This window comes from Serinus canaria, chromosome 25 (assembly GCF_022539315.1).
Source record: "Serinus canaria isolate serCan28SL12 chromosome 25, serCan2020, whole genome shotgun sequence".
NCBI classification, from domain to species: Eukaryota; Metazoa; Chordata; class Aves; order Passeriformes; family Fringillidae; genus Serinus; species Serinus canaria.
The window spans coordinates 12720976-12748796 of NC_066338.1; the positions used below are offsets into that span (position 1 = coordinate 12720976).

Consider the following 27821-nt stretch of genomic DNA (forward strand, 5'->3'; position numbering starts at 1 on the left):
TTCCAAGCTCAGGCATTCCGGGATTTACGGAATAAACACCGTTTTTATGCTCGCGCCCTCTCCGCCCCCTCACGGCCAGGAAGTGGGGGGGACAAACGGCTGTGAGGGGGCGCCGCCATCTTGCCGGGAGGGGCGGGCGCGCGCGCAGACGCGGCTGGGAGGAGGGGGCGGGGCGTGCGCATGCGCGTCCCGCTGGTGTGCGGGAGTCACAAAATGGCGGCGGGGGGGCGGGCGGCGCGCGCGGGGGGGGCCGGGCCGTGACCGCCTCCGGTACCGGCACCGCCTCGGGTACCGGCACCGCCTACCGGCACCGCCCGGGCGCTATCCGGGGTCCCCCCGCGAATCCCTCCGGGCCGGCACCGCCTCTTACACCGCCTGGGCCGAGCCTTTCCACCCACCCCAGGCCGGGACCGCCTCCCGCCGCCTCTGGCACCGCCCGAGCACTCCCGGGCCCCCTCGATCCCCCCCGGGCCGTGACCGCCGCCCGGCCCCCCCACCCTTCCCGGGCCCCAGCGCCCCGTGAGGCGCCGCCCCGCCGCCCCCCGCGCGGCCTGGCCGCGAGCAGCGCGGGAAGATGGCGGCGGGCGGCGGAGGCGGCGGCCGGGCCTCCTCGTCCTCCTCCTCCTCCTCGGCCGCCGCCGCCTCGTCCGCGGCCGGCGCGCTCGAGGCCTCGCTCGACAGGAAGCTGCAGGCGGTGACCAACACGATGGAGTCGATCCAGGGCCTCTCCTCGTGGTGCCTGGAGAACAAGCGGCACCACAGCACCATCGTGTACCACTGGATGAAGTGGCTGCGCCGCTGTGAGTGCGGGGCCGGGGGGCGGCCGGGGCAGAACGGGGCGCAGCCAGCGCGGCCCGGCCGGAGGTTCCGGCCCCGCCATCGGCGGTGAGCCCGCACCGGGCGCGTCGGGGACCGGCAGCGGGGCAGGGTCGGGTTCATCGTTCGGCTGGGAAGGCTTAAATCCCTTCCAGTCCCATGGGCAGGGACACCTTCCCCTAGCCCAGGTTGTTCCAAGCCTGGCCTTGGACCCTTGCAGGATAGGACAGGCACGGCTGTTCTCTGCCGCCTGTGCCAGGCCCTCAGCAGCCTCACAGGGAAGAATTCCTTCCTGACACCTCTCCTAAATCTGTCCCTTTTACTTTGAAAACGTTCCCTCTTGTCGCGTGTGCATCACCTTGTCATCCTTGGAGGAACACAACATGTTTGTGTGCACCTCAGGGGTGGCATCTTTGTGCTCCTGAATCCATGATTCCCTAAAGCAACACTTTAGGGGCTCAAGGAGATGTTTTTTTGCCTGGAGCAGCCTGGGGTGGGCATGGACAGTCTGGGGTGCCAGTTCTGGGGTTTGCAGTGCCCATCAGGACGTGCCCCTGACCTGGAGGGAGAAGGTTGGTGTTGGCAAGAGGCTCAGCACAGCAGTGTTATCTCCACTGCCGTGGGAAGGTTGGACTTCTTGTGGGAGTTCAAGGAAGCTTTGCTTGGCAGGAACATGGAGATAACATTCCCATCCCAAAGCGTCCATCTGTTGTGTGCTGGACCTTTTGGAAAATTTGGGAGAGTTGGGTTTCACTCTCAAGGCACTACTGCAGAATGCAGGAGATCCTCTTTCCCCAGAGTTTGATCTGTTTTGTCTGTACTCTATGGAATTAAGGAGAGGAAGGTGAGAGCTTTGGAGGAAGTGCCCTGGGTCCTCTACCTTGCTGTCACTGCCACCTCTCCTGGAAATTCTCCTCCCTTGGACACCCCTTGGCACTGTGGCATCATCCTTTGGGCTCTTCCCCTTCTGCTCCAAGTGCATGCCCCCTGAAGAAAATCCAGCCCATCTCTCCTTGAGATGTGCCACCTCCTCTGGATGTGACCTTCTCACAGTTGTCCTGGCTCTTCTGAGGCCCTCAGTGCTCTTCCATCCCTCCTTCCCCCTTCCCAAACTCATCCACAGCCATTGAACTGTTCCCACCTGCAGGTCCTCCATGCCTGTGTCTGCCCCAGCTCCTGCCCTGAGCCCTTGGCCCCAGCCTGGAATTCTTGTTGGATTTTGTGGGATTCTTTCAAGGTTTCCCTTCACAACCCTTGTGAGGATCTCTCCTCCACACCCCTCCTTTTATCCAGGTCCCTCCTTAACCATCTTATCCTACTCAGCCAATCCTTGACAGCAGCTGTGATGCTGCCATGCCCTGACCCCTGATTGTTTGGTTACTCCCTGCTTCCATAGGTTTTTTCCCTACTTTTCCCTTCACCCTCTGCCCCAAGGATCTCACAGTTCTCACTGTGGGAAATCCCTGTCCCAGCCACAGGAGCTCAGTGGTGGTGCCACAGCAAGTACAGGTGGTTCTGGGTTCATTTCTGAGCATTTAAATGTTTTAAATCCAAAGCTCCTATGAACACATCAGATCCTCCTGGTGAGGGAGGATGTGGGGTTGGGGTTCCTGGGGCACAGAATTGTGTATTTTCAGGAAAACCAGGGTGCTGCTGTTTGACCTGTTGCTGTTGCTTTGGGATCTTGCTTCTGAGCCATGCTGGTCACAGGCAGAACTTCCCAACAGGAATGTTCCTGCAAGAACATTCTTCTGAATCTTCACCTGATGGGAATCCGAGTGTCCCTGCAGGAGGGTTTGGTCAGAGGGTTTAAGTGTGAGTTAAACACATCCATAGGCTCTGAAATGCCATTTTTGGTGCTGTTGTGCCTGGTTTGGAGCAGGTGGCAGGGCTGGAGTGGGCTCAGCTCTGCAGTTTCCTCTTTGCCCACATTTCCTCACTGGTTTAAACTGAGAGGAGCTGTTCACCCAGTGGGACAGCCCATTGCATTTGGACCCAGAAACACTTGGTTTTCTCTGTGGATCGTGTCCATAGCCTTCCTCTGGACCCAGCATTCCTACTCTATGGAGTGGCTGTATCTTGGTTTCTAACTTGTGGCTCTAATTTTGCTCAGGGCAAGTAGTGCTCTGCTCATCAGGCTGGAGCCCTGCTCCAGATTTCCTTCTGCTGGAAGATGTAGATGCAGGATCATTTAAATCAAAGGTTTATAATTCTTTGAATCAAAGGTTTATAATTCTTTGAAATCTATTTTACGTTATTAAGATGTGGAATCATTGCTGTCTGCTGGTGAAACATCTCTGGGATGGAGGGTGAGCAGCAGGAGAATTGGCACTCAAGCACAGGGTTTAACTCAGTCACAGAAGCCCCATTCCAATAGGATGATGATCTGAGAGATTGTTGAGGCTGGCATTTTGGGGAAAGCTGGCTGCAAATTGTTTTGGAGCACCAGGGAGTGCAGCCCTGCTCCAGTTGAATTCCCAGCCCTTGGGGCAGAGCAGAGCAGAGCACTGTGTGCTCCAGAAAACCCACCTCAGCCTGCCCTGTCAGCGTGTTCAGGGCACAGGTTGTGAGCAACAGGTTCTGGTCATGAGTCCTTGGCTTGCTGAGTCTGTGCTGGAAAAGCTTCTCCTAGGATGGGGAGCTGGGGCTCTGTGAGGTGGCAGTGGCCACAGGAGCAGGGTCAGGGACAAAAGCTCCTCCTAGGATGGGGAGCTGGGGTTCTGTGAGGTGGCAGTGGCCACAGGAGCAGGGTCAGGGACAAAAGCTGCTCCTGGGATGGGGAGCTGGGGTTCCATGAGATGTCAGTGGCCACAGGAGAGGATCAGGAATAAAAGCTCCTCCTGGGATGGGGAGCTGGGGTTCCCTGTGGGATTGGGGGTGAGCAGCTGCTAGCAGTGACTCTCAGGCCTTTGCTGTGTGTCCTGGGACAGGGCTTTAGGAGCAGGGACTTCCTGAGGGCACTGTCCCTGTGCCCTTCCTCACCCCAGTCTGGAGTGATGCTCGAGGGCACAGTGCCAGGAGAGCCCAGTGCTGCTGGCAGAGGCTCAGGGAGGCTTAAGGACATCGACCCGTGGGGATTGGAGAGCCCATCCCAGCTAAGCATTTTCTTGTGTCCTCAGCTCTGCTTCCCCTCAGAGGAGGATCTTCTGTGCAGGATCTTCCTTTTGAACTTTGTTCACTTGTGAGCTCACCCTGGTGCTGGGAGGGCAGCACCGGTGGAATGTTTCTGCTGGGAGCTTTTTCAGGCTGTGAGTGAGGGGTGAGCTCCTCAGCCAGGGCTCTGGGCCAGGAAGGATGCTGAGCTTCCTGAGAGGAATCCTGGAGAGCTGCAAGGTGCAGCCATGCTGTGGGAGGTGGCTCTACCAAGGTAGGGACAGCTGGAAAATGAAGCAGGATAAGAGAATTGAGGGATCTGTAGATAAAAACTGATTCTGGTTGCAGCCAGGGGTGACATGGGCAAGTGAGAGGTGACAACACAGTGAAGTAACACCATCTCTTGGCACTGTTGCTCTGGTTTAATCCTTGGCAATGTCCTTCAGTGAAATGAAGGAGCTCATTACCATCATTTGCATGTGAATGAGTTTCCCAAGTTTACCCACCCACCCCTGAAGGAAGGGATTTGATGAAGTAACTCAGTTTGGAGTTTTTGCACATGAGGAGGGTCAGAGGAGCAAGCACAGCTGGGAGAGTCTGAAAATCATTTATAAATTAAAGATGTCCTCTCTAGTCCTCAAGGTTTGCCTGCTGGACTTTGGAAACTCTGAAACTTTCCCAAAAGCAGTGCTGAAGTTCTGGGATCAAGGTGTGGCTGTTGTGGTACTTGGGTCTGATGCTGACTCTCAATTTCCTTTTGTCCTCAGCTGCTTTTCCTCATCGGCTGAACCTTTTTTACCTGGCCAATGATGTCATACAGAACTGCAAGAGGAAAAATGCCATTGTTTTTCGGGACACCTTTGCAGAGGTGCTTCCTGAGGCTGCTTCATTAGTGAAGTGAGTAATGAATGAACTAACAGGCTGTTGTGTCTCAAAAAGGGGGAATTTTTCTTCTCACATCTCCAACTCTCTAGAAACTCAGCAGAACTTAAAGGATTCTGTTGGAACAGCTGTGTGTTTGCAGAGTGGGCAGAGCTGGGTTTTAATTTGCACAGGGGGCTGGTTTGGGTCAAATTAATCCTGTGGAGTGAGGGAAGCCTCCCACCAGTGTCCTGCAGTCAGGGGGTAAAGAATTCTTCTCTTCCAGGGATCCATCAGTTTCCAAATCCATCGAAAGAATCTTCAAAATCTGGGAGGACAGAAACGTGTACCCTGAGGAAACCATTTTGGCACTGAAAGAAGCACTGAGTAAGTTACTTACCCTTTGCATTTCTCACCTTCCAACTGCCACATGAGCTCACTGAAGTTGTAGAAATAGTCTGGGGTCACTGAGGGGAACGAGGGGCATTTGCACCTGGCACAGGCTGTACCATAACCAGGTGTGGGATGTGAGCAGCGCTGGACTTTCCTGCTTTACCTCTTCTGTACCTTTCTCAAGGCAGCTGTGAATTCTTTCACGTGAGCTGGAACTGCTCCAGCTGAGAGCAAACAGAACACGAGGCTGAAATGATCCTACACATCCTGACCAGGGTGCTCTGGCTCTACCTCCTTGTCCTGTTCACTCATAGGCTGGTGTTTAACTAATGGTGCTTGTGGGGTAGGAAGAGGCAGGAGCAAAGCCTGAAGAGTTCTCAAGTCCTTAGGGGAGAAACATCAGTTAAAACCAGGAATTAGCAGTGGAAATCAGTCCAGGTTTTGGCTTTACTCCCATCATTAAGAGCTGCAGGTGCTCAGGTGGCCCTGAGGTGTGGTCTGAGGGTCAGTGGCCATCACAGCAGGAGGAATGTGGTGTCTTGGGTCGGGCTGTGGCACGAGGACAGGCTTGAGCTGGGTGTTGCATGCTGAGAAGTGACCTTTGTGCTTTTTGCTCTGAAATGGCTCATCTCTGTGACTTGAAAACAGGTTTGTGAGGTTCCAGGTAAATCAGGTATTGTGGCTGCTTTCCCAATGAGCAGCACTTGTCTGTTTGATTCCATTACAGCCTCCCTGAAGAGTTTCATTTTTAGATTTCTTGTGTTTTCCCTTTTTACTGTGATTTTTTTTGAACTGCCTTAGTGTAAGGGCAAACAGAAACTTGATTTAAAAATGGCAGACCACCCCCAGGTTGCTGCATTCCTGAGTAAACTGAGGTTCTCTTGGGCATCCAGCAGCTCCTCTAAGGAAGTTGGTCGAGGTATTTTAAAACAAATTTCTGTTCACTCTTTCACCGTGCAACTGTATGGCACCAAAAACCAGATTTTGACAGGAATCCCATCATGCCAGACTGCCAAAAATGAAATGTTTTCCAGGTACCACTTTCAAAACTCAGAAGCAGCTGAAAGAGTCTCTGAACAAACCGAATAAGCCGTGGAAGAAATCACAAAGTAAGGAACCACTGTGAACTCTGTGCACTAATGCAGAAATTGGCTGCTCAAGGAGCAGAAGGGCTGAGCCCAGCGTGGGCTGAGCCAGCTGAGCCTGCAGGCTCACAAGGGCCCCAAGATGTGCACACCAAGGAGGTGTTGGTAGAAAAAGACTTTGGAAAGAAAAGAAGTGAGGCAGAAATAAGATATGAGAGCAGAGGTTGTGGACAGGAGAGGAAGAAGCTGGTGGAACCTCTTGGAAACTGCTCTTAGACTGGTCAGAGATGGAGAGAAGACAGAGAGGAGGAGGAGATGGACATTCCCTTCATGCTCAGGAACTGCCCCAGCAGGCTGGGCTGGGAGGAGGAACCTAGAGCTGGCAGTGCAGGGACAGGATGTGACATGTGACAGTCCAGAACCCAGACCAGCAGGAGAGAATTTATTTGAAAAGAGTGACCTTAATGATCTCATGTTGCACCAACACCCTGAGTGGTCCCCACAGAGGTGGTGAGATGTCAGGTGTGACGTGTGGGACATCAAGTATGGCCATGGGACATCAAGGTGTGATGTGTGACATGTGGGTCGTCAGGTGTGACAAGTGGCACAGGGTGACAGCACAAGATGAAAAGAGTTGGGAGTGTTTATTACTGGACTTAACAAACCAGAAGCTGCTTTCCCAGACACAACTGGGCTGTATCCAGCGTGGATGGAGGGTTTAGTGCTTTGCTTCTCATCAGCTCATTTCTTCTTTCCTGTTTCTCCTGTTTTGTCCAGAATCTGATGGATTCAGTCTCTTGCCAGCAGGACTCATCCCCCCAACCCTGTAACCAGGTGTGACAGTTGTTAAAGCTCTGAGCATGGTCAGACCTAGGAGGTGCCCTAGGGAAGCCCTGCCCACAGGAAACCTGGGCTCCATGGCAGCTCCAGGTCTGGCACTTGGGGAATAACATTCCCTTCCTTGCAGAGAGGTGTAACTCCTTGGATGAGGCTGTTAGATTGACTTGCAGGGACTTGTCTTCCTGAGGAAAAGGTGTGCCCAGGAAATGTTCAGAGCATGTTAAACAGCAGCAGTGTCATGGTTGAGCTCTGTCCCAGTCCAGCTGTGCCTGTCCATGTCCCCATGAGCTGCCTGGAGCACTGAGGGACACATGCATGGAGGGGAGGATGTGATGGGTAACACATGAAATCATCTTCAAATATCTTTCATTAGACTGCCTTTTGTGACTGACTTTCCATGGAGAGGCAGTTCTATAATTTCTTCACAATTCTCCTTTTTCCCCACAGCCTCCACCAACCCGAAAGCTGCTCTGAAGTCCAAGATTGTTGCTGAATTCCGAGTAAGTCTGTGAGTGGAAGAGACCCTGGCACTGACACCCACCATGGGGTTTGCATGTGGGGTGACCCCAGGCCCAAGAGCCACCTGTAACATTGGGGCTGACACAGGGAGGGTCTGGGCAAGCTCAGGACATCCTGTGAAGAGGAGTTAGTGGCAAGAAATTGGTTTAAATTCAGTCCCCTGACAGAGTGGGAACATATTCATGGCATCTGTAGAGTGAGATGGGGAGTAAATAAAAAAGACCTGTCCCTTCCCATAACCAAGGAGATTTGTGGAATTGCAGCTCCTGCCTGAGCCCAGGTTTGCTCACTGGGAGATTTGAGGTTAAAAATCCCGGGCTCCACAAGGTTCCTGAGTTAGCTCTTGCTTCTGTTCCCTGGAATGTGATGAGGAGGCTTTTCCTGTTTGCTTTTTTCCAGCCCCAGTCCCTCATTGATGAGCTGCTGTTGTACAAACGCTCAGAGGATCAGATAGAGCTGAAGGAGAAGCAGCTTTCCACTATGAGGGTGGATGTCTGCAGCACTGAGACACTCAAGTGCTTGAAAGGTAAAGCCCTGAGGGCACTGAAGCTGTTGGGGGAGCTCTTCAGTTCTGTTGATTTGGGAAATGCCAGACTTTATGTCTGGAAAATGCCAGAATTTCAGAGTGAAGTTAAGAACCAGCAATCAGGAGCCAAAAATCTTGGTTAGTTTGAATTTCTGTGGAAATTCTCAGGTGCAGAGCTCAGATCAAACAAATGACTGTCTGAAAACCAAAACTCTGCCAGCAACCAGGCCCTGGTCATCCCTTAGCAGATCCCAGTGGATGACCAGGGTGGTCTGGGAGTCTGCAGCTCCACTGTCCCAATATCCTGGGTGCTGCCATTGAGGCCACACTTGTGTAGTTTGCCTCATTTCCATGGTGTTCATCTCCCTGCAGATAAAACAGGAGGGAAGAAGTTCTCCAAGGAGTTTGAAGAAGCAAGTTCAAAGCTGGAGGAATTTGTCAATGGTTTGGACAAGCAAGTGAAGAATGGCCCCTCGCTCACCGAGGCGCTGGAGAACGCCGGGATCTTCTACGAGGCACAGTACAAAGAAGTCAAGGTGGTGGCAAATGTAAGTGTGCCTTTTCTGGATCCTCTGAGGTGGAACAGCACCTCAGAGCCTGGAAAATGCCTCACCTCTCTATTCCCAAGTTAAAAAGTTTGTGGGGTTAGTTTCTAAAGAGAGCAGAATGGAGGTTTTGGGTATGACAAGGATATGCTCTCAAAATCCAGCAGGAAGCTCAGTTTGTGTGACAAATCCTCAATTCTGGAAACTTGGGATTTATGTGAGAACTAGATGAGAAAAGAAAGGACAGTAGTAAAGTGTTATAAAAACAACCAGAACATGCCAAAAGCCCCAGATGGGCCGAACACATTTGTTAAAATATGGGGATGGTTAAGTCAGTGGAAAAAGGTTTTATCCTCCCCACTTTTTGTGGTTGTTGCCCTGTGAGTCCCATGGAGAAGCCGAGTTCTTACCACTGCAGGGTCCAGGGATTTGGAATTGGTTCTCTCAGGCTGTGTGTTGTTTCCTTGAAGGAAGTGACTGAGGCATGAAAGATCCCCAGTCCAGTGCCCTTCCTTCCTTAGGCCTATAAAACATTTGCTAACCGAGTGAGCAACCTGAAGAAAAAGCTGGACCAGCTAAAAGCAACCCTTCCTGATCCCGAGGAGTCTCCTGTCCCTTCTCCCAGCATGGATGCTCCATCTCCAACGGGCTCTGAGTCCCCTTTCCAGGGCATGGGGGAGGAGAACAGCACCCGCTCTCCAGCAGCTGGAGGCCGCAAGATGGTTTCTCCAGAGCCTGCAACAGATAATCGAGATGTGGAAGACATGGAGCTCTCTGATGTGGAGGATGATACATCTAAAATCATTGGTATGTGATTGTCCTGTGGGAATTAAAGGAGAAACCAGCCTTTTCCAGCTTCATTTGGGGTGTGGAGGAGGCACAAAGCCTGGGCTGGGGCTGTAGGGTTTGAATCTCCTGGCAGGGGAGTCCCAGTTCCACTGTGATCATTTCCACTCCCAAAACACTTACCAAGGAGTGTTTTTACATCTGTGGGAATCAGAATTGATGTTCCCTGAGTCTTTTTAGGAGGACTGAGTGACCTTTCTGCTTTTGTTTTCCCTTCTCTGCTGCAGTGGAGGAGAGGAAGGACAAACAGGCTGCTCCAGCTCCAGCCCCTGCCAAGACTGAGAGTGTCCCCAAAGCGGTGCCATCGGCTGCTGTGGCTGCCACAGCCTCGGGGACGGTGGCCACACCGGCCCCAGCTCCTCCAACACCCCCAGCTCCAAAGGTGGTGAGCACAGCTCCCATCCCTCTGGCACCAGCACTTGCCTTACCCAACCTGGCCAACGTGGACCTGGCCAAGATCAGCTCCATCCTGAGCAGTTTGACGTCGGTGATGAAGAGCACAGGTGAGTGCTGGCACTAACGGGGCTGGGTGATCATTAAAAGCTTTAATTAGTCTCAAAATAAACATAGGGGAGTTACTGCTCTCAGAGGTCTGGTTGGCTCTGTTGTGCCTGTGGGAAGCCTGAGTCAAAAGAATGTTTGTTGCCAGAGCAGCTCAGGTGAGTGGTGTGTGCTCCTGCCCCAGGTGTGAGTCCCGCCTCGAGACCTTCGCCAGGGACCCCGACCAGCCCCTCAGCTCTCACCAGTGGCCTGAAGACTCCTGTCCTGGGAACCCCATCTGCTCCTTCGAATCCATTAGCAAATATTCTCTCCAAAGTTGAGATAACTCCGGAAAGCATTTTGTCAGCTCTCTCCAAAACCCAGACTCAGACGGCGCCAGCGCTGCAAGGTACTGGGGTGGGTGCTGGGGGAGGGCTGGCAGGTGTCTGAGGGCAGTGGCCAGGCTGAAACGTGCTGCTCTGCTTGTCCTAAAGTGAGAACAGAGGGTGGAAAGCTTCACTGGAACGTTTTTTGGATGGTCTGTTAAGTAGCACAGGTGTCACGGACCAGTGAGATCTGTCACTTCCCTGTACTTGTCTTTGTGCTGTGGCCGAAGCGCACGTATCTGGAACATTCCCTGAACAGGACAGGAGACCACGAGGTTCTGCTCCTGCTCTGGCACCTTGCCATGGTCACCTGGCCAGCAGGGCAGGTTTTCCCACTCCTGGCTGCAGACCAGGATGAGTTCCTACCCACCTGACTCGATGGTGTAATTTGTATTTGTAGATCAATCCAAGCCTCTGGCAGAACGTTGCACCTCAGTGGGTGCTTACGTCAGTGCAGCAAAATCCACTCCTCTCATGGCTGGAGACTGGGGGGTGTAAAGTGCCAGCATAGGAGCCTTTCCCATGGCTGTGGCTTGGGGTGATTCCCCCCTGCCCTCAGTACCTGATGCAGCAGTTTTGTTTTCCAGGGCTGTCCTCCTTGCTGCAGAGCGTGGCTGGAAACACCGTTCAGTCAGCAGAACCTGCCTCGCAGAGCACCTCGGCATCGCCAGCCAACACAACCGTGCCGTGCTTGAAGGGGAGGAATGTTCCTTCCAATCCACAGTCATTTATAGCCAAAAGTTTTGGTTATTCTCCAAACTCAACCACGGCAGAGGTTTCCTCCACTTCAGTCAATAAGGCTCCCGTCGGACATACCCCAGCACTGTCAAGCTCTGGTTTTAAGCCACCAACTAATTCCCTGGGATTTTCCAGTTCCCACCCTACCAGTCCTTCCTCCCTTTTGCCAACGGAAACCTCACTGGGTCAGTCCTCCGAAATTTCAAAAGCCAAGCTGGAATCAGAACCCCCTTCTCCCAGCTTGGAGATGAAGATACACAATTTCCTGAAGGGAAATCCTGGCTTCAGTGGCCTGAACTTGAATATTCCCATCCTCAGCAGCTTGGGGTCCAGCATGGCAACGGAGAGTCACACCTCTGACTTCCAGCGTGGTCCCACCAGCACTTCCATGGACAATGTGGACGGGACACCGGTGCGTGACGAGCGCAGCGGGACGCCCACCCAGGACGAGATGATGGACAAGCCAACGTCGAGCAACGTCGACACGATCTCCCTGCTGTCAAAAATCATGAGCCCAGGTTCTTCAACTCCCAGCAGCACAAGGTCGCCTCTGCAGGGCCGGGATGATGGATATTCCCAAGAACTTCCCAGTTCCGTGCATGGCTACCGGCCCTTCAGCCTTGGCAGAGAGTCCCCGGCCAGCCTGTACAAGCCACCTGTGGACAGCAGGGAGATGCCCTCCTCTTTGATGGACTCCTCCCAGGAGAAGTTTTACCCAGATACATCTTTCCAAGAAGATGAGGATTACCGTGACTTTGACTACTCCGGGCCGCCGCCCTCGGCCATGCTGAACCTGGAGAAGAAGCCGGTCAAGTCAATCCTGAAATCGAGTAAACTCCCCGATTCTGCAGAGTACCAGCCAGTGCTGTCCAGCTACGGGCAGCGGTCGCAGGAGTTTGGTGTGAAGCCATCCTTCCCCCCAGCCATGAGGTCTATCCTGGATCAGAGCGAGAGCTGCGACCCGCTGGCCTCGTCCCCGGGGATGTTTGGGAGCTACGGGCGCAGGGGGAAGGACTCGGCCTCGGACAGGTCCCCGTCACCCAGCAAGAACGACGTGTTCTTCACACCTGACTCCAACCACAGCGGCCTGCCCAAGCCCGGCCTCCCGCAGAAGCAATACTCGGACTCGCCCCACGCGCTTCCCCACCGCTCACTCTTCTCTCCCCAGAACGCCCTCCCCAGCCCCGCCAGCCGACCGCCCGCGGCGGGCGGGGACAAACCCTTGGGTTCCTCCATCTCCACCACCTCCACCATCGAGTTCAAGAACATGCTCAAAAACGCCTCTCGGAAGCCCTCCGAGGAGAAGCATTTTGGGCAGATTCCCAAAAGCAGCTCCGGCGAGGTGGGGAGCTTGTCCGGGGCTGCGAAGGGCGAGCCACAGCCGCCGGAGGAGCACTACCGCATCGAGACCCGCGTCTCCTCCTCCTGCCTGGACCTGCCCGACAGCACCGAGGAGAAGGGAGCCCCCATCGAGACCCTGGGCTACCACAACGCCTCGAGCCGGGGCATGTCGGGGGAGCCCATCCAGACCGTGGAGTCCATCCGGGTGCTGGGCAAGGGCAGCCGGGGCCACGGGCGTGAGGGGAGCCGGGCGGGCTGGTTCGAGCTGAGCGGCGGCGGGAGCGCCTTCGACAACGGGCCCTCGGGCTCCTCGGAGCTGCCCGGCATGGGCGGCTTCCCGGCGCCCTACAAGGAGCACGTGCCACCCTTCCCGGAGAGCGTCAACAACTTCCGAACGAACAACTTCAGCTCCGCCTTCGAGCACCACCTGCCGCCGCCGCCCCTCGCGCCGCCTCCCCTGGAGCACGGGAACCCCTTCCCGCGGGAGCCGGTGGGGCCGCCCGCCGTGCCCCCGCCCGCTCCCGCCAAGGACCACGGCGGCCTCTTCCCGAGGGATCACCCGGTCCCTCCCCGCATGCCGTCGGTGGATCACGCCAACCCCTTCTCCAAGGAAACGCCCGCGCCGCTCCCGCTGCCCCACGGCGTCCCCCCGCCCCCCTCGGTGGAGCACGCGGGGGTCCCGTTCCCCACGCCCCCGCCGCCCCCGGTGCCCGGGGAGCACGCCGGGGTCCCCTTCCCCGCGCAGCCGCCGCCGGCCGGGGAGCACGGCGGGGTCCCCTTCCCCGCGCCACCCCCCCTGGAGCACGGCGCCGGCGCCTTCCCCAAGGAGCACGGTACGATGCAAGGGACGCTGAAGGAGCACTTCGGGGGGGCGCAGCCGCGGGACCCCCTGCCCCGCTCGCGAGACCCCGCGGGGCCCGGCCCCCTGCCCCGGGAGCAGCTGGGGGGGGCCACCCGCGGGCTGGGCCCCCCCGGGCACCGGGAGCCCTCCGGGGGCCGCGGCTCGGTCCTGCTCCGCACGCCCCGCACCGAGTTCCGCCCGCGGGAGCCCTTCGGCGGCAGAGACCCCTTCCAGAGCCTGAAGCGACCGCGGCCACCCTTCGGCAGAGGGGGGGCTCCCTTCTTCACCCCTAAGCGTCCCTTCTTTCCTCCCCGGTACTGATGCAGCTCCCAGGGCTGCCCTTTCTTTTTTCTTTTTTTTTTTTCTTTTTTTTTTTTTTTCTTTTTTTCTCTTCCCTCAACGATTCCTGTAACCCTTCTCCTAAATTAAATGTTCTGTACTTTTCGGTTGGTTCTAGCCCCAGCCCCCCACCCCACCCCTTCCCTCCCAGCATTGGGTGAGACAAGAAAACAAGACACAAACCGATGTTTTAACAAGAAGAAGCCACGTTGCTGTTAAATAAAACCTTCAGTAGTAGTTGAAAGAGTTAAGACAAAAAAAAAAAATTAAAAAAAGGAAAAACTCTGAAAGCTTCGAGAGGAGCGCTGAGTGGTGTTGGGGTGTTGGTTTCCAGCCCATCCCCAAATTGCTGCTGCAGGGAGGGGAGAGACCCCCCCTGTTCCTCCTGCCTGCCAAAAGCACCAAAACAAGGCAAAAAAAGGGTCGAGGAACCCACCCGAACCCACCTTGGAGCTCCATGGGACTGGCAGCAAGAAGGCCCAAGCCTGTCCCCCCCTGCTTGGGAAGACTGTGGTTGGGTTTGGGTTCATTTGGGGATCTTTGGAGTTTTGTTTTGTTTTTTTTTTTTCCCCGGATCACTGTTGACTTTCTACGTGTGTGTATATAGCAATCACTTTTTAATTCCCTCTGGGATCACTCACCACACGCAGCCGGAGCCCGGCGGGGGCTCAGAGGGGTCCCCCCCTACACCCAGAGCCGCCCCCGCGGCCTTTATATGAAGTTGGGATTTTACTTGATTTATTTTAATTATTTTTTTTGTGGTTTTTAGTTGCCTCCATCGTACCTGTTTGATACCGGTGTGGGCTTCAGGATCTGCATAAAATCTACCAAACCAGCCCTTGGCGGGTCCGTTCTTTCTCGCGTTCACCCCCGGCCTGGCGTTCCGTGCGGCTCCTCCCCCCCGCACCCTCCATGGTTCCGTCCGTCTGCAGCGCTCCCGCACGGGCGGGCGAGTCCAATGTTGCTTCCGCAGGGGGGTAGGCCGGTGTTGCGGAGGCCCGTCCCCGGTTCCGGCGGAACGGGCGGAGCCTCGGCCATGTCCGCACGCGCCGGTTCGCGGCTGCTGCTGGCGGGAGCCCCGCGGCGACACCGGGTGCGCTCGGGACCCCCGATCCCCTCCCGCCCCACGGGACCCCCGCCCCACCCCTGCCCGCTTCCCCCGGGCCAAGGGCGGCCCGGTGACCCCTCGGTGATCCCCGTCCCCAGGTGTCCGGGCCGGACCCCGAGCGCCTCCGGCTCTTCCAGCGGCTGCGGGCGGCGGCGGAGGAGCGCTGGGACGGGCGCGGGGATGGAGCCGGCGGCGGGGCCGGGGGCGGCCGCCTCCCACCGGGGACCCCGATCCGCATCGCGCTGCCCGGCGGGCGCCGCCTGCCCGGCCGGGCCCTGCAAACCACCCCGTTCCAGGTGGCCACGGAGCTCGGGTACGGCCCCAGGGCTTCCCACGCTGTCCCCGGGGTCCCCGCAGGGTCCTGGCAAGGTTCCCAAGTCCCTCAGGGTGTCTGCAAGGTCCGTAGTGTCCCCATGATCCCCACAGAGTCCCCACGAGGTTCACAGGGTCTCCACAATGTCTCTGTGGTCCCCACAAGGTTCGTGCGGTTCCTGCTGTGTCCCCATGATCCCCACAGAGCCCCCACAAGGTCTGCAGGGTCTCCACAATGTCCCCGTGGTGTCCCCATGATCCCACAGGGTTTCTGAGGTCCCCACAATGTCCCTGTGGTCCCCACAAGGTTTGTGGGGTTCCTACTGTGTCCCCATGATCCCCACAGGGTTCCCACAGGATTTCTGGGGTCCCCACAGTTTCTCCACGGCGTCTCTGGTGTCCCTGCAGGGCTGGCCTGGCCGAGGTGGCCTTGGTGGCCCGGGTGAACGGGACCCTCCAGGACCTGGACCGGCCACTGGAAGGTGACACCGACTTGGAGCTGCTCGACTTCTCCACGCCTGAGGGGCGGGAGGTGAGCCCGGGGGCCTGGGGGGCCTAACCTGCACCTTGCTCCCCTCACAGCCCCGTGTCCTCTGTGTCCCCAATGTCCCCCGTGTCCCAATGTCCCCCCAGGCTTTCTGGCGCTCCAGTGCCTGCGTCCTGGGGGCGGTGGCAGAGCAGTTTTTCGGGGCGATGCTTTGCAGCACCCGGGCCACTGAGGATGGCTTCTTCTGTGACGTGCACATGGGCAGCAGGTAGGGCTGGGCAGGTGCTGCAGGGTCCCTGGGGTGTCCTCAGTGTTTCCCCAACGTGTCCCTGTGTCCCCAGGACGGTGCAGAGCACAGAGCTGCCGGTTCTGGAGGAGGCCTGTGCCACATTCGCCCGTGCCCGGCACCGCTTCGAGCGCCTCGAGGCCACCCGCCAGCAGCTGGCTGAGCTGCTCAAGGTGTGTCCCCCTCCCCAGAGTGTCGTGGGAGGCCAGCCTGGGGACATTGGGACCCTCCTGGTTGGCATCATTAGCTCATCAGGTTCAGTGTCACCCCCCCTTGTCGTTACCTGTCACCACCTTGGTCCTTTGCCCCAGCACAGTGTCACCTCCCCCTTGATGTCACCCCTCTAATGTCACCAAGCCCACCATCACCCACCTCACTGTCCCTCCCCAGCACAACTCCTTCCAGCTGCAGCAGCTCGAGGAGGTGACGTCCCCTACGGCCACGGTCTACAGGTGAGCACAGGACACGTGGGGTGGCCGTGTGTCACCACAGCTGTCCCCACATCCATCTCTTCATCCCTCAGGTGTGGCCCCCTGCTCCAGCTGTGCCACGGGCCCCTCCTGCGGCACACGGGGCTGATCGGAGCCCTGCGGGTGCTCACGGTGGGTGTTGGGCGGGGGTCCCTGTGCCCTGCCCTGCTGTTGGGTGGGGTCCCTGCTGTCCCTCTGATGTCCCCCTGTGCCCACAGAGCTCGGCTGCGCTGTGGGGGGGAGCTGGGGGTCAGTCACTGCAGCGTGTGGCCGCCGTGGCCTTCCCCAGTGCCCAGGAGCTGGAGCAGTGGGAGCAGGCCCAGGAGGAGGCGGCTCAGCGGGATCACCGCCGGATCGGCAAGGTGAGCCCTGCCAGGGGCTGGGGGGACCCTCACAGCCACGGGGATCCCCCCAGTAACTCCCTCCCTGCTGCAGGATCAGGAGCTCTTCTTCTTCCACAAGTTCAGCCCTGGCAGCTGCTTCTTCCTGCCCCGCGGTGCCCACGTCTACAACACCCTCGTGGAGTTTATCCGGGTACAACCCCCATCATCTCCTTGTCACCACATCACCACCACAGCCGGGCACCGCTTGTGCCCCCCACAGACCCCTCTGCACCCCATCCCCTCACACCCAGACCCCTCTGCCCACCCTGCACCCCACAACTCTCACCCTTCCCAGTCCCTGCAGCCCCCCCATGCCCGATGCTGTGGGGCTGAGCTGATGTCCTGCCCTGTCCCTGTCCCCACAGAGCGAGTACCGGGCCAGGGGCTTCAGCGAGGTGGTGACCCCCAACCTGTTCAGCCCCCGGCTCTGGGAGCTCTCGGGGCACTGGCAGCACTACAGCCCCCACATCTTCTCTGTCCCTGCCACCCCTGAGACCCTCTCCCTCAAACCTATGAACTGCCCGGCCCACTGGTGAGTCAGGGGGCCCTGGGGTGCCTGGAGGGTGCTCCTGGGGGCAGCTTGTCTGTCTGTCTGTCCGTTCCCAGCCTGATGTTTGCCCACCGGCCGCGCTCCTGGCGGGAGCTGCCCCTGCGCCTGGCGGATTTCGGGGTCCTGCACCGCAACGAGCCCCCCGGGACTCTGACGGGGCTGACGCGGGTCCGGCGCTTCCAGCAGGATGATGCCCACATTTTCTGCACCCTGGAGCAGGTGTCTGTCCCCCTGGCCCCTCCCTGTCCCCCCCAGAATGTGTCACCTGCCCCTCCCTGACAGCCCTTTCCCAGCTGGAGAGCGAGATCGATTCCTCCCTGGATTTCATCCGCGCCGTTTACGCCGTCCTGGGCTTTTCCTTCCGCCTGGCCCTGGCCACACGTCCCGATGGATTCCTGGGGGACCCTGAAACTTGGGATCGTGCTGAGCAGGTGGGATGATGCCCCCTGTGTGCTGTGCCCCCTGCTCTGTGCCCCCCTGACCCTCCCAACCCACCCCTGCAGCAGCTGGAGCGGAGCCTGAAGAATTTTGGGCAGCCCTGGGAGCTGAGTCCGGGGGACGGAGCCTTTTATGGGCCCAAGGTGAGGCATTTTGGGGAGGGGGGATCCCTAAAGGGGACAAACCAGGACCCTTCTGGAACCTCTTGATTGCCCAACAGATCGATATCCGGATCAGGGATGCTCTGGGGAGGCACCACCAGTGTGGCACCATCCAGCTGGATTTCCAGATGCCCGAGAGATTCGAGCTGGAATATGCCAGGTGTTGGGAGGGGGGCAGGACTGGGGGATTTGTGGGAGTCACAATTGGGCTGGGGTTCAGGATTTCTGTGGGGGGATCAGGGTTGGGGCTGGGGGAGCAGGATTGGGATTGGGGAATGTCAGGATTGGGAGGGTAGAATTGGGGGCTGGGAGGGGGGTCAGGATTGGGGTGGAGGGGCAGAAATGAGGCTGGGGGGGGTCAGGATTTTGGGGAGTGTCAGGATTGGGATGGGGAAGGCAGAATTGGGGATTTGGGGGGTATCAGGACTGGGACAAGGGGTTCCCCTGCCCCCCTGACCCCCGTTTCCCCCACCCCAGCCCCAGCGGGAGCCTGGCACGGCCAGTGCTGATCCATCGGGCCGTGCTGGGCTCCGTGGAGCGCATGGTGGCCGTGCTGGCTGAGAGCTATGGCGGGAAATGGTGAGAGGGGACCCCAAAAACACCCCACAACTCATCCCCAGTCCTTCAGACAACCCCCACTCTCTGGGACACAACCCCCAGTTCCCAGGAACACCCCCAGTTGTTTGGGTCCCCTCATCCCCAGTGTCACCCCTGTCCCAGGGTGCCCCACCTTGGGACAGACCTTCCCCAGTTTTGGGGACACTCAATCCCCAGGACACTCTGGATCCCTGAGATCCCTCCATCTTTGGAGCCCCTCCATCCTGGGGACACCCCTGCAACCCTTGGGGCACCCCCTCCTTGTGTGTCACCCCCAGTGACCCCTGGTGCCCCCCAGGCCGCTCTGGCTGTCCCCTCTGCAGGCCATGGTCATCCCACAGACCCCTGAGGTCGAGGACTATGCCCGGGAGGTGATGTGATCTCCCCCACCATTCTCTCCTACCATGTACCCCCATCCTCTGTGACCCCCCACACCATCCCTCCATGCTCCCCCGTGCCCCCCACTGACTCTGGGGGTACAGGTGCAGGCAGTGCTGAGGAGGGGGGGCCTCCTGGCTGACCTGGATGGGGACCCCGGGACCACCCTGGCACGGAAGATCCGTCGGGCCCAACTCGCCCACTACAACTTCCAGTTGGGTAAGGGTGGGGCAGACCCCAGGACCCCCTGGGACCCCCTTGGAGCCCCCCAGGACTGGCTGGACACCCCCATCCACATCCTGGGTGCTGCTGGGGAGGAAAACAGAATCCCCTGGGAGCCTCTCCCCCCCCTATGAGACCCCCTCAAGAATCTGCTGAGACCCCCCCCCCAGGAGCTCAGTCCCCCCTTGGGAATTCACCAGCACCCCCTTAAGATCCACTCAGGACCTCTCCAGGAGTGTTTTAGGGACCACCCACCCAGGGCCCCTCTGAGACCCCCACCCCCTTTGGGACCCCCCCCAAGTCCCTGCCCTGGGACGCCCCTCTGGACCCCGCAGGGCGGTGGGTGCTGCTCAGAGCTGGGGGTGTGCTGTGTTTGGGGGGTGCCTGTGCGGGTCGGGGGGCGCAGGGACCCCGTTTCCCCCCCCCCCGACGGCCGTGCCCCCGCAGTGGTGGGGCGGCGGGAGCGGCAGCGTGGCACCGTCAGCGTCCGGAGCCGGGAGAACCGGCAGCTCGGCGAGCTGGAGCTGCCCCGGGTGCTGCAGCGGCTGCAGGAGCTGAGGGACGGCCGCGTCCCCGACGCCGAGCAGCGCTTCTGACCCCACCCCCCCCAATTCTTATCGGGGGGCTCTGGGACCCCCCAGCTCAATAAACCACTGGGAAAAGCGCTGGATGTTGTGGGAGCTGAGGCTGGGGCACCTCTCGGTGCTGGGGTGCTCGGACTCCTGGGTCCCTTCCCCGGACACCTGGATCCCCTTCCTGAACACCTGAAATCCCCCACTGAGATTTGGGGACACTTCCCGAACTCTGGTCCCTTCCGGTACGCCTGGATCCTCTTCCCGAATTCCTGGGTCCCACGTGGGAGGCAGGACCTTGGGGACCCCCCCAAAAAACCCAGGACACCTCCCCACAACACCTGCATGTCCGGGTTGCGATTCCCGGGCTCTCATTGCCAGGTTTCCGTTCCCACCTTCCCTCTCCCGAGTTTCCCCCGGCACTTCTGGGTCCTTCCAGCCGGGATTTCCCCCCTCGCCCACGCGTCGGGGAAAGTGAGGGGGGGGTTGCGCAAACCCCGAGTCACGGAGCCGCAGCCTCCGTTGGGCAATCGCGGGGGGGGGGACACGGGGCTGTCCCCCCACCCCACCCCAAACACCTGCCCGGGCGTGCGGGCTCAGCCCCGGGCAGGATTTGGGGTAGCACAGCAGCAACCCCACCCCCGGATCCCCCCGTCCATAAGTGACCAAGGCTGTGACCCTTGGGGACATGAGCTGAGGGACCCCCACTTGTCCGGGGGTCCCTCTGGAGGTGGCCCTTCAGCCCCCCTCCGGCTCCGGGGGTGACTCAGTGGGTGGGGGCCCCAAAACGGGGTAAAACCCACAAAAATGTGGCCTGACCGCTTCCCCCTGCTGTGACGCAGGGGTCGGGGGGGGGGGGCTGGGGCCACCAGAGGGGGATCCGGGGCTACCGGGATGAGGACGGGACCACCAGGGTGGGGACGGGACCACCAGGGTGGGGACAGCCTGCCTGGGGTGGGGGTTCCCTCTCTGCTCCTGTTTGGGGGTGCAGGATCCAGCGCAGCCCCCCGGTGCCCCCGGGGTCCCCCTCCCGACTCTGCCGCGACGTCAGGGCCGTGACTCAGCCCCGCGGGATGTGGCCCCACGCCCGACCCGGCCCTTCATAAGGCGGAGGAGCAGGCGCTGACCCTACAGCTCCCGACGCCATGGCGGCCTTCGGCCTCTTCCTCCTCCTCAGCGCCGCCGGTGAGTCCCCGCGGCCCCCACCAGGGCCCTGCCGCACGCCTGGGTCCTCCCCGAACACCTGGGGCCCCTTCCCGAACTGCTGGGTCCCTTCCCCGGACACCTGGATCCCTTTCCCAAGCACCTGAGATACCCCACTGAGATCTGGGGGTCCTTCCCGAACTCTGGATCCCCTTCCTGAACACCTGAGATCCCCCACTGAGATCTGGGGGTCCTTCCCGAACTCTGGATCCCCTTCCTGAACACCTGAGGTCCCCCAGAGATATGGGGGCCCCTTCCCGAATTCTGGATCCCCTTCCTGAACACCTGAGATCCCCCACTGAGATTTGGGGGCCCCTTCCCGAACCCTGGATCCCTTTCCCAGACACTCAGAGCCCCTTCCCGACCTCCTGGGTCCCTGGGACACCTGAGCTCCTGCCCAGGTGTTTTGGACACCTCCAGGGACACCTGGATCTCCACCCCGGATGTCTGGGCTGCTGCCCACACACCTGGATCCCTCCCAAATGCCTGGAGGTCCCTGTCCCAAACACCTGCAGCCCTCCGGGGTGTCTGTGTCCCCTTCTCCAGCTCCTGAACCTCTAGGACCCCTTCCCAAATAGCCAGGCTCCCTCCCCATTATGGGGCTCCAAGCCCACAGGTGTGGGGGGGTCTCTGGTGGCTGTTCCATGGGTGGGGGGATGGAGGGGGTGACACTGCTGACCCTCCCCTGTGTCCCCCATCGGTGACAGCGCTGGCCTCGGGATATCTGCAGCAGGTGGTCCAGGAGAGCCTGGACCTGCGACCCCCCAACATCCAGCAAGGTGAGGGGAGGGACCCCCAGGGGTGGGGGGTCAAAGGGGGACACCCAGGGGTGGGGACAGGGGGATGCTCGTGGGTGGGGATATGGATGGAGGGGACACGGCAGGAGTCAGGGTTGGGGGTGGAGGGACATGGGGACACGGTGATGGAGGAGGAGGGGGATTTGGATGGGGGAGACATGGGGACAGTGAGGGCTGGGCACAGGAGTGGCACCACAGGGACCGAACGGGCAGAGGGTGCCAACAGGGACAAGTGCAGCTCCCTGCGCCCACCTCGCTCCCTTCTTCAGTGCTGCAACAGGAGCTGGACCTCGAGGTGCCCCCCGACATCCTGGTGGGGGGGGCCATGTCCCCCTCGAGCGACCCCCCGGTCTGGGGCAACGCCTTGGACGGGTTCCCCCCCGCCTGGCCCATGGCCGCCACCATGACCCGGCACTGCCAGGACCCCCCCACGCCGCCGCCGCCGCCGCCGCTCCCCCCGACCGCCTTCGCCCACCTCCGGCGGCAGGCGGCCGCGCTGGCCGCGCTCCGGCCCCGCCTGAACGATTGCTGCCGGCACCACAGCCCGCTGCCCTGCGCCCGCCGCGCCGTGAGTGGGGACACCGCGGGGAGGGGGGACACCGAGGGGATGGGGACAGTGCGGGGATGGGGACACTATGGGGAGGGGGGCACTGCGGGAATGGGGACACTGTGGGGAAGGGGACACTGCAGGGGTGAGGGGACACTGCGAGGATGGGGACACCGCGGGGATGGGGACACTGAGGGGAGGGGGACACTGAGGGAATGAGGACACTATGGGGAGGGGGGCACTGCGGGAATGGGGACACTGCGGGGATGGGGACGCTGCGGGGAGAGGGGACAGCGTGGGGAGGGGGGAGACAACGTAAGGGACACGGGGACACTGCTAGAAGGGAAGACACTGGGGCAGGTGTAACGTGGGGACATGGCGAGGACAATGCCAGGAGAGGGAACTGGGACACTGTGGAGGGAGGGACACGGGGTGACACCGAGGGGACTCTGCCCCGCAGTGGACGGACGTGCTGGACGGGTTCTGCACGGATGAGTTCGGGGTGAAGACGCGGCAGTTCCACTGCTGCCGCTTGTCCGGGGCCGCGCGGCGCCGCTGCTTCGCCCAGGAGACCCCAGCCCCCACCTGGGAGCCCGTCCCCACCTGGAACCCCACGTCGCCTGGGAGTTGGTCAGCGAGCCCCCCTTTCCACCCGGCGAGCCCACGGCCACCAACTTCGGCAACATCTGCGGGCTGCGGGAGCTGCGCCCCGGCCCCCCCGGCCCCGGTGCCCGCTCTGGGCCTCGCGTCCGGCTGCGCGTCCGGCTGGAGCGGGAGTACGGCCGGTGCTGCCGCAACGAGAGCCTGAGCTGCGCCCACAGCGCCGTGAGCGGGGACAAGGGGACGGGGGACAAGGATGGGACGAGGGGACAAGGCTGGGAGGGAGGGTGGGGGTCCTGAAGGGCTCGAGGGGTCCCAGGAGTCTGGGAGGGTCTCTGCGCTCGGGGGGCGCAGGCATCCGGGAAAAGGACTCAGGGGTTTGGGAAAGGGACAGAGGTGTTTGGGAAAGGGACAGAGGTGTTTGCAAAAAGGGACAGAGGTGTTTGGGCTGGCACTCCGGTATCCGGGGAGGGGCCCCCGGTGTCCCGGGAATGACCCGTGTGCCCGGAGCGTGACCCAGCCACTCAGAGGCCGGGAAGGCTCCCAGGTATCCGGGAAGGTGACAAACGTGTCAGGGAGGGGCCTCGGCATCCGGGGAGGGGACGGAAATGTCCCAGGGATGACCCGGGTGTTCAGGTGTTGGTGTCCCAGGGTCCGGGCGCCCCCCTGACCCCCAGTTTCTCCTCCGCAGTGGCTGAAGGGGCTGAATCGGTTCTGCCGGGAAGAAGCATCGGTGAAGACGGGCCAGCACCGGTGCTGCCAACGGGGGGGTTCCAAGGCCCGCGGTCGCTGCTTCGCCGCCGCCGCCCCGCACCCCGAATACGACCGGGAGCTGCACAACGTGAGCCTGGCCCGGCCTGGCCCGGCCCTGCTGCGCTCCCTGTGCGGCCCCACCCGGCTCTTCACACAGAGGTGGGTGACCCCAGAGCAGCCCGGGGGGACAGCACAGTCCCTCCTGTTGGGGGTCCCAGCTTGGCAGGACCCCTCATCCCCATCCCCATCATCTGGGATTCTCCATTGCTTGGGAACCCCTTTTTGGGGAGGGGGCCCAGCAGGCCCTTCCCCACCCTAAAACCCCGTGTTCACCCCCGTGTCCGTGTCCGCAGGCCACCGGTACCGGAGCTGCTGGGGGCCATGACGGCTGCGTGCTGCCCGCTGGCCCCCGAGGAACGCGGTATCTGTGCCCGGGAGCAGGTGAGTGACCGAGGTGGGTCAGGGGCACGGGGGGACCCCCCCCAAAGCCGCCCTGACCCCCCTGTCCCCATTGCCCACAGCTGTCGCAGGGCATCGCCACGCTCTGTGCCACCCCCCGGGACGCCTGGCGGGACCCCCAGGGCTGCTGCTCGTGGGAGGAGCCCGAGCGGCGCCGCTGCTTTGACAACGCCTACCTGAGCCAGGTGACCCTGGGGGCCGCCCTGGCGCCCCCGCCCCCCGGCTACGAGGAGTGAATCCCTCCCGGCAAGAGGGAACAATAAAGATGCTGCGGTGTCACCTCTGAGTGTCCCTTTTTTCCGCCTTCGGGGACTTCCTTATGCCTCACTGTCTCCATTGTTTCAGGGAGCCCCCCCCGGGCCTCAGTGTCCCCCCTCAGGGCCCCGTTCCGGGGCGTGGTGGGGTGTGGGTGGATATTGGGGTGTTTGCACTCTTGGGGTGTGGCAGGCCTGCTGTGATACCTGTGTTTGGTTTTGGGGTGTGCTGTGGTCTCCACGCTCAGCCACACAGGGCACACATGGCCTCGTGCCCCCCAGGGGTCTCTGTGTACCTCTTCCCCAGTGTCATTGTCACTCGTGTCCCCTCCCATGGCCACAATCCCAGGAGGTCCCCAAATCTCTCCCCAAATTCCCCACAGTGCCCCCCCAGCCCTGGCTGACAGTCCCTGGGGAGGGTTTGGGGGATTCTGATGGGGCTGGGGGTGTCCTGTGGGTCCATCCATCCGTCTGTCCTTCCCTGTGTCCTTCCTAGAATTGCCCCCTCCCCATATACTCCATCCATCCATCCGTCCCAAAATTCCCCAGCAGCTTCTTCTCACCGTGCTCTGCCTCACATGGGATATTTCCTTGGGAAAAGGAAGAATTTTTCCCATTCCTGTGGCCTTTTTCTCAGCACAAAGCAAACCAGTCCAAGCCTTATTCCCAATTTTAGTTGAAAAATAAAGTTGTATCATTCTCAGCAGCCTCCACTGGGATACTGGGTAGAGGGAGAGGGATTTTTGTTTTCCATTGGGAATATTCCACCTCCACCTCAGTGCTCCTGTGGCAGAGGCTGGTGTGGAACCTGTTTCCTGAAGAATTTCTGGGTGGATTGGCCTCCACAGACCATGGGAAGGGAGAAGCCAGCATGGCAAAGTGTGGAAATCAGAGTTGAGGGGACTCATCCTCCATTCCCTCCAGGTGAATTTCCCTTTCCCAGAGGAAGTTTCTCACGGAGGCAAAGAATTCCCCCTGGGAGCACCATGTCATCTTTGAGGCTGGGAAGGAAGAGGCCAAGCTGGAGGGCAGGGCAGTGGGTAGGGAAGGGCTGGGTGGGGTTGTCACATCTTGGGGAAGCTGGCCAGGTTGGCCACACCGCAGGCATTGTTCATGTTGCGGGCCAGGAGGACGTAGCCCTTGTTGCCCCATTCCTCGCCCCAGCTGCAGGGTGGAAAAGCAGAATCTGAGCCTCTGGAAGAGCCCCAACCACCTGCAATTCCCAAACCACCCCAAGCCCTGTACCTGTTCTTGATGATCCAGTGCTTGGTGCCCTTCTGTGCCCCGTAGCCCACGGCCAGCACGGCGTGGTTGATGTTCTCAGCGTTGCAGCTCTCGTCATAGTACACGCCTTGGGGACACAGCCGGTGTCACCAGGCGTGCCTCAGCTCCCTGAGCAGCTCCCTGAGCTCCACCCCAGCCCCTCACCTCGGCTGTAGAACTGGAAGGAGGGCAGGCTGGCATCGATGCCCACGGAGATGGGCCCAATCCTGGCCACCGCCCTCTTCAAAGCCTTCTCGTTGCCCTCGGGGATCTCGCGGTAGCCGCGGCACTTGGCCGCCTTCCCAGTGGGGCTGTACATGCAGCTCTCGTCCTGTGTGGGGCCAGGAAGGTCAGGTGAGGTGGGGATGGGAGGGATGGAGGGGGATTTGGGGCTGTCCCCCCTCACACCTGGCCAATGTAGGGGTAGGAGTCCTCGGAGTCGATGCCGCGGTTCTGGCGGACGTACTCGAAGGCGTTGGTCATGTACCCGCCCCCGCAGCCATCGTTGTTGGCCACGCAGTCCACCAGGTTTTGGGGGCTGAGGGACAGCAGCTTGCCTGTTTTCCTCTTCAGCTGCCCCTCCAGGGCACCCACCGAGCTGAAAGCCCAGCACGAGCCGCACTGGCCCTGTGGGGACACAATGGGTGACACCAGGGTGACACCGGGGTGACACTGGGGTGACACCCTGCTGCAGGCACACTCATCTCACCTGGTTCTTGACAGGGGTCACGTAGCCTTTTTTACGCCAGTCCATGGCAGCCGGGGCTTTCTCGCTCCAGTCAGGGACAAAGAGTGTCTCGTTGTGGCGTTGGTGACCACGGGGCACCTTCAGCCCTGTCATTGTCCTCACCACCTCCTCGCTGGTCTGGGGAAGGAACCCCCGGTGGGTGGGAGCATCCAGAGATGCTCAGCCCCCCCTCTGTCCCCTGCCAGGGACACCCACCATATCACCCAGGTGGTTCATGGCCAGCTCGAAGGTGTGGACGCCCAGGGAGTGCTCCAGGTTGTGGGTGTTGATGTATTTGAGGTTCTTCTCCCAAATCAGCCTCCGCGTCACCTCATCCGCCTGTGCCGGGGGGAGACGGTGCTGGGACGGGGGTCCTGCCTGTGCCCCCCACCCTCAGGACATCCTTGTGCCCAGCACCCACCCTGGGGTCGTCCCCAAGCCCCATCCCCCCCGTACCTGGCCGTTGTACTGCTTGCGGTGGGTCTTTTTCCACAGCTCCCACTGCGCGTCCAGTTCCTGCTCCGGGTGCAGCTGGGCCGGCGCCGCAGGGACCAGCAGGGTCAGCAGCACGGGCCACCACATCCTGGGGACAGCCTGAAAGCTGGGGACGGGACACAGACTGAGCCAGGAGGCCTGGGGGGGACAGGACCCTGTGCCAACCCTCCCGTGGGACCAGGACCCCCTGCACACCCTGCCTTGGGGCTGGGACCCCTGTACCCCTGATTTGGGGCTGGGACCCCTTTCTCCCTCGATCTGGGGCCAGGACACCCCCGCGGGCAGGGCTGGCCAGGCGCCGGCATCACATGAGCCGGCACAGCTGGTTCCCGTTACGGCTCCGGCTCGTTCCGGCAGCCCCAAGCCGCGAGGGGGAGTTTGGGGATGCTGAGGATGCAGGGGGGGGGGGATGTCCCAGCCTTTCTGCCCCTCCCTGCTTCACCCACCGCCCCCCAGCCCCCCGCGGCACAGCAGGACCCGGGACACTTCCCCAAGCCGTGGATCCCAGGTCCGCTCGACGTACAGTGCCTCAGTTTCCCTTTTTGTCCCACATTCCCTCCCATTCCCACTGGGATAAATTTCCCTGGGATAAAAAGCACCCAGCGCCCCCCCGGGGGACCCCTCCCCGCCGCTTACCGAGCACAGAGCCGTCGGTGGGAGCGCCGGGACGGGGCCAGCGGGAGCCGCGGCCGCTGCACTTTTTATGCTGCCGGATTGAGGAAGTTTGGAAGCAGCCGGAAAATTTTGGCAAGCATCGGGTTTGGATGGGTTGGAGGGAAGGAGGGGACAGGGAGGGGGGACGCGGGGGCTGCCCTCGGCTCCACGTGATGCTGCGGGACGAGCTGAGTCAGCACCGGAGCGGGGCTGGTGGCGGCTCCTGCCCGCGACATCGTCCTGTCCCTGGGACGCTTTCCTGATGTCCTCCTGTCCCTGGGATGTCCTCCTGTCCCTGGGATGTCCTCCTGTCCCTGGGATGTCCTCCTGTCTCACTGGGACCTTCTCCTGTCCCTGGAATGTCCCCCCACCCCAGCATCCTGCCCTAGGGACACCCTTCTGTCCCAAGGATTCTGGCCCCAGAGACACCCTCTTGTCCTGGCATCCCACCCTGAG

At 60.5% G+C, this 27821-nt stretch overlaps 4 protein-coding genes across 6 annotated transcripts; 3 read left to right on the forward strand and 1 right to left on the reverse strand.

Moving 5' to 3' along the window:
* Positions 1 to 538: 538 nt before the first annotated feature.
* RPRD2 (regulation of nuclear pre-mRNA domain containing 2) lies at positions 539 to 14486 on the forward strand. 2 transcript variants are annotated; one of them, XM_030230331.2, is made up of 11 exons: positions 539 to 800; positions 4677 to 4806; positions 5057 to 5157; positions 6198 to 6272; positions 7536 to 7588; positions 8007 to 8133; positions 8506 to 8681; positions 9200 to 9485; positions 9752 to 10027; positions 10210 to 10413; positions 10978 to 14486. In XM_030230331.2, the coding sequence occupies exons 1-11, from the start codon at positions 575 to 577 to the stop codon at positions 13629 to 13631; spliced, it is 4308 nt and encodes a 1435-aa protein (XP_030086191.2). In that variant the 5' UTR covers positions 539 to 574; the 3' UTR covers positions 13632 to 14486. The 2 variants fall into 2 exon arrangements, with proteins under 2 accessions (XP_030086191.2, XP_050840326.1); XM_050984369.1 differs by lacking the exon at positions 6198 to 6272.
* A 182-nt stretch (positions 14487 to 14668) lies between these two features.
* Positions 14669 to 19706, forward strand: TARS2 (threonyl-tRNA synthetase 2, mitochondrial). 2 transcript variants are annotated; one of them, XM_050984408.1, is made up of 18 exons: positions 14669 to 14742; positions 14856 to 15070; positions 15478 to 15601; positions 15703 to 15824; positions 15898 to 16015; positions 16233 to 16294; positions 16366 to 16444; positions 16531 to 16674; positions 16748 to 16846; positions 17061 to 17227; positions 17302 to 17464; positions 17539 to 17676; positions 17749 to 17826; positions 17904 to 18004; positions 18322 to 18423; positions 18740 to 18812; positions 18924 to 19038; positions 19489 to 19706. In XM_050984408.1, exons 1-18 carry the CDS (start codon positions 14686 to 14688, stop codon positions 19635 to 19637), a joined length of 2106 nt encoding a protein of 701 aa, XP_050840365.1. In that variant the 5' UTR covers positions 14669 to 14685; the 3' UTR covers positions 19638 to 19706. The 2 variants fall into 2 exon arrangements, 1 of the variants encoding a protein (XP_050840365.1); XR_007779808.1 differs by having other exon boundaries at positions 14670 to 14742; positions 18720 to 18812.
* A 921-nt stretch (positions 19707 to 20627) lies between these two features.
* On the forward strand, positions 20628 to 24251 carry ECM1 (extracellular matrix protein 1). The gene is given in 8 exon segments (XM_050984459.1): positions 20628 to 20798; positions 21524 to 21595; positions 21883 to 22181; positions 22621 to 22768; positions 22771 to 22985; positions 23452 to 23672; positions 23867 to 23954; positions 24035 to 24251. Coding segments are annotated over 8 exon segments (1257 nt in total). The 5' UTR covers positions 20628 to 20758; the 3' UTR covers positions 24209 to 24251.
* A 629-nt stretch (positions 24252 to 24880) lies between these two features.
* Positions 24881 to 26837, reverse strand: CTSK (cathepsin K). The gene is made up of 7 exons (XM_050984521.1): positions 26673 to 26837; positions 26433 to 26555; positions 26199 to 26354; positions 25898 to 26116; positions 25655 to 25820; positions 25472 to 25577; positions 24881 to 25390 (listed from the first exon to the last, which is right to left on the reverse strand). Exons 1-7 carry the CDS (start codon positions 26796 to 26798, stop codon positions 25291 to 25293), a joined length of 996 nt encoding a protein of 331 aa, XP_050840478.1. The 5' UTR covers positions 26799 to 26837; the 3' UTR covers positions 24881 to 25290.
* Between the last annotated feature and the right edge of the window lie 984 nt (positions 26838 to 27821).

Coding starts and splice junctions, on each gene's coding strand:
- CTSK (XM_050984521.1), bottom strand. CDS start 26,798: ATGTGGTGGCCCGTGCTGCTGACCCTGCTGGTCCCTGCGGCGCCGGCC. Junction 26,556..26,672: donor GCAAGCAGTACAACGGCCAG/GTACGGGGGGGA, acceptor CCCCCGGCACAG/GCGGATGAGGTGACGCGGAG. Junction 25,578..25,654: donor CTTCCAGTTCTACAGCCGAG/GTGAGGGGCTGG, acceptor TGTGTCCCCAAG/GCGTGTACTATGACGAGAGC.
- RPRD2 (XM_030230331.2), top strand. CDS start 575: ATGGCGGCGGGCGGCGGAGGCGGCGGCCGGGCCTCCTCGTCCTCCTCC. Junction 801..4,676: donor GATGAAGTGGCTGCGCCGCT/GTGAGTGCGGGG, acceptor TTTTGTCCTCAG/CTGCTTTTCCTCATCGGCTG. Junction 8,134..8,505: donor GACACTCAAGTGCTTGAAAG/GTAAAGCCCTGA, acceptor ATCTCCCTGCAG/ATAAAACAGGAGGGAAGAAG.
- TARS2 (XM_050984408.1), top strand. CDS start 14,686: ATGTCCGCACGCGCCGGTTCGCGGCTGCTGCTGGCGGGAGCCCCGCGG. Junction 17,827..17,903: donor GAGCCTTTTATGGGCCCAAG/GTGAGGCATTTT, acceptor ATTGCCCAACAG/ATCGATATCCGGATCAGGGA. Junction 19,039..19,488: donor CCACTACAACTTCCAGTTGG/GTAAGGGTGGGG, acceptor GTGCCCCCGCAG/TGGTGGGGCGGCGGGAGCGG.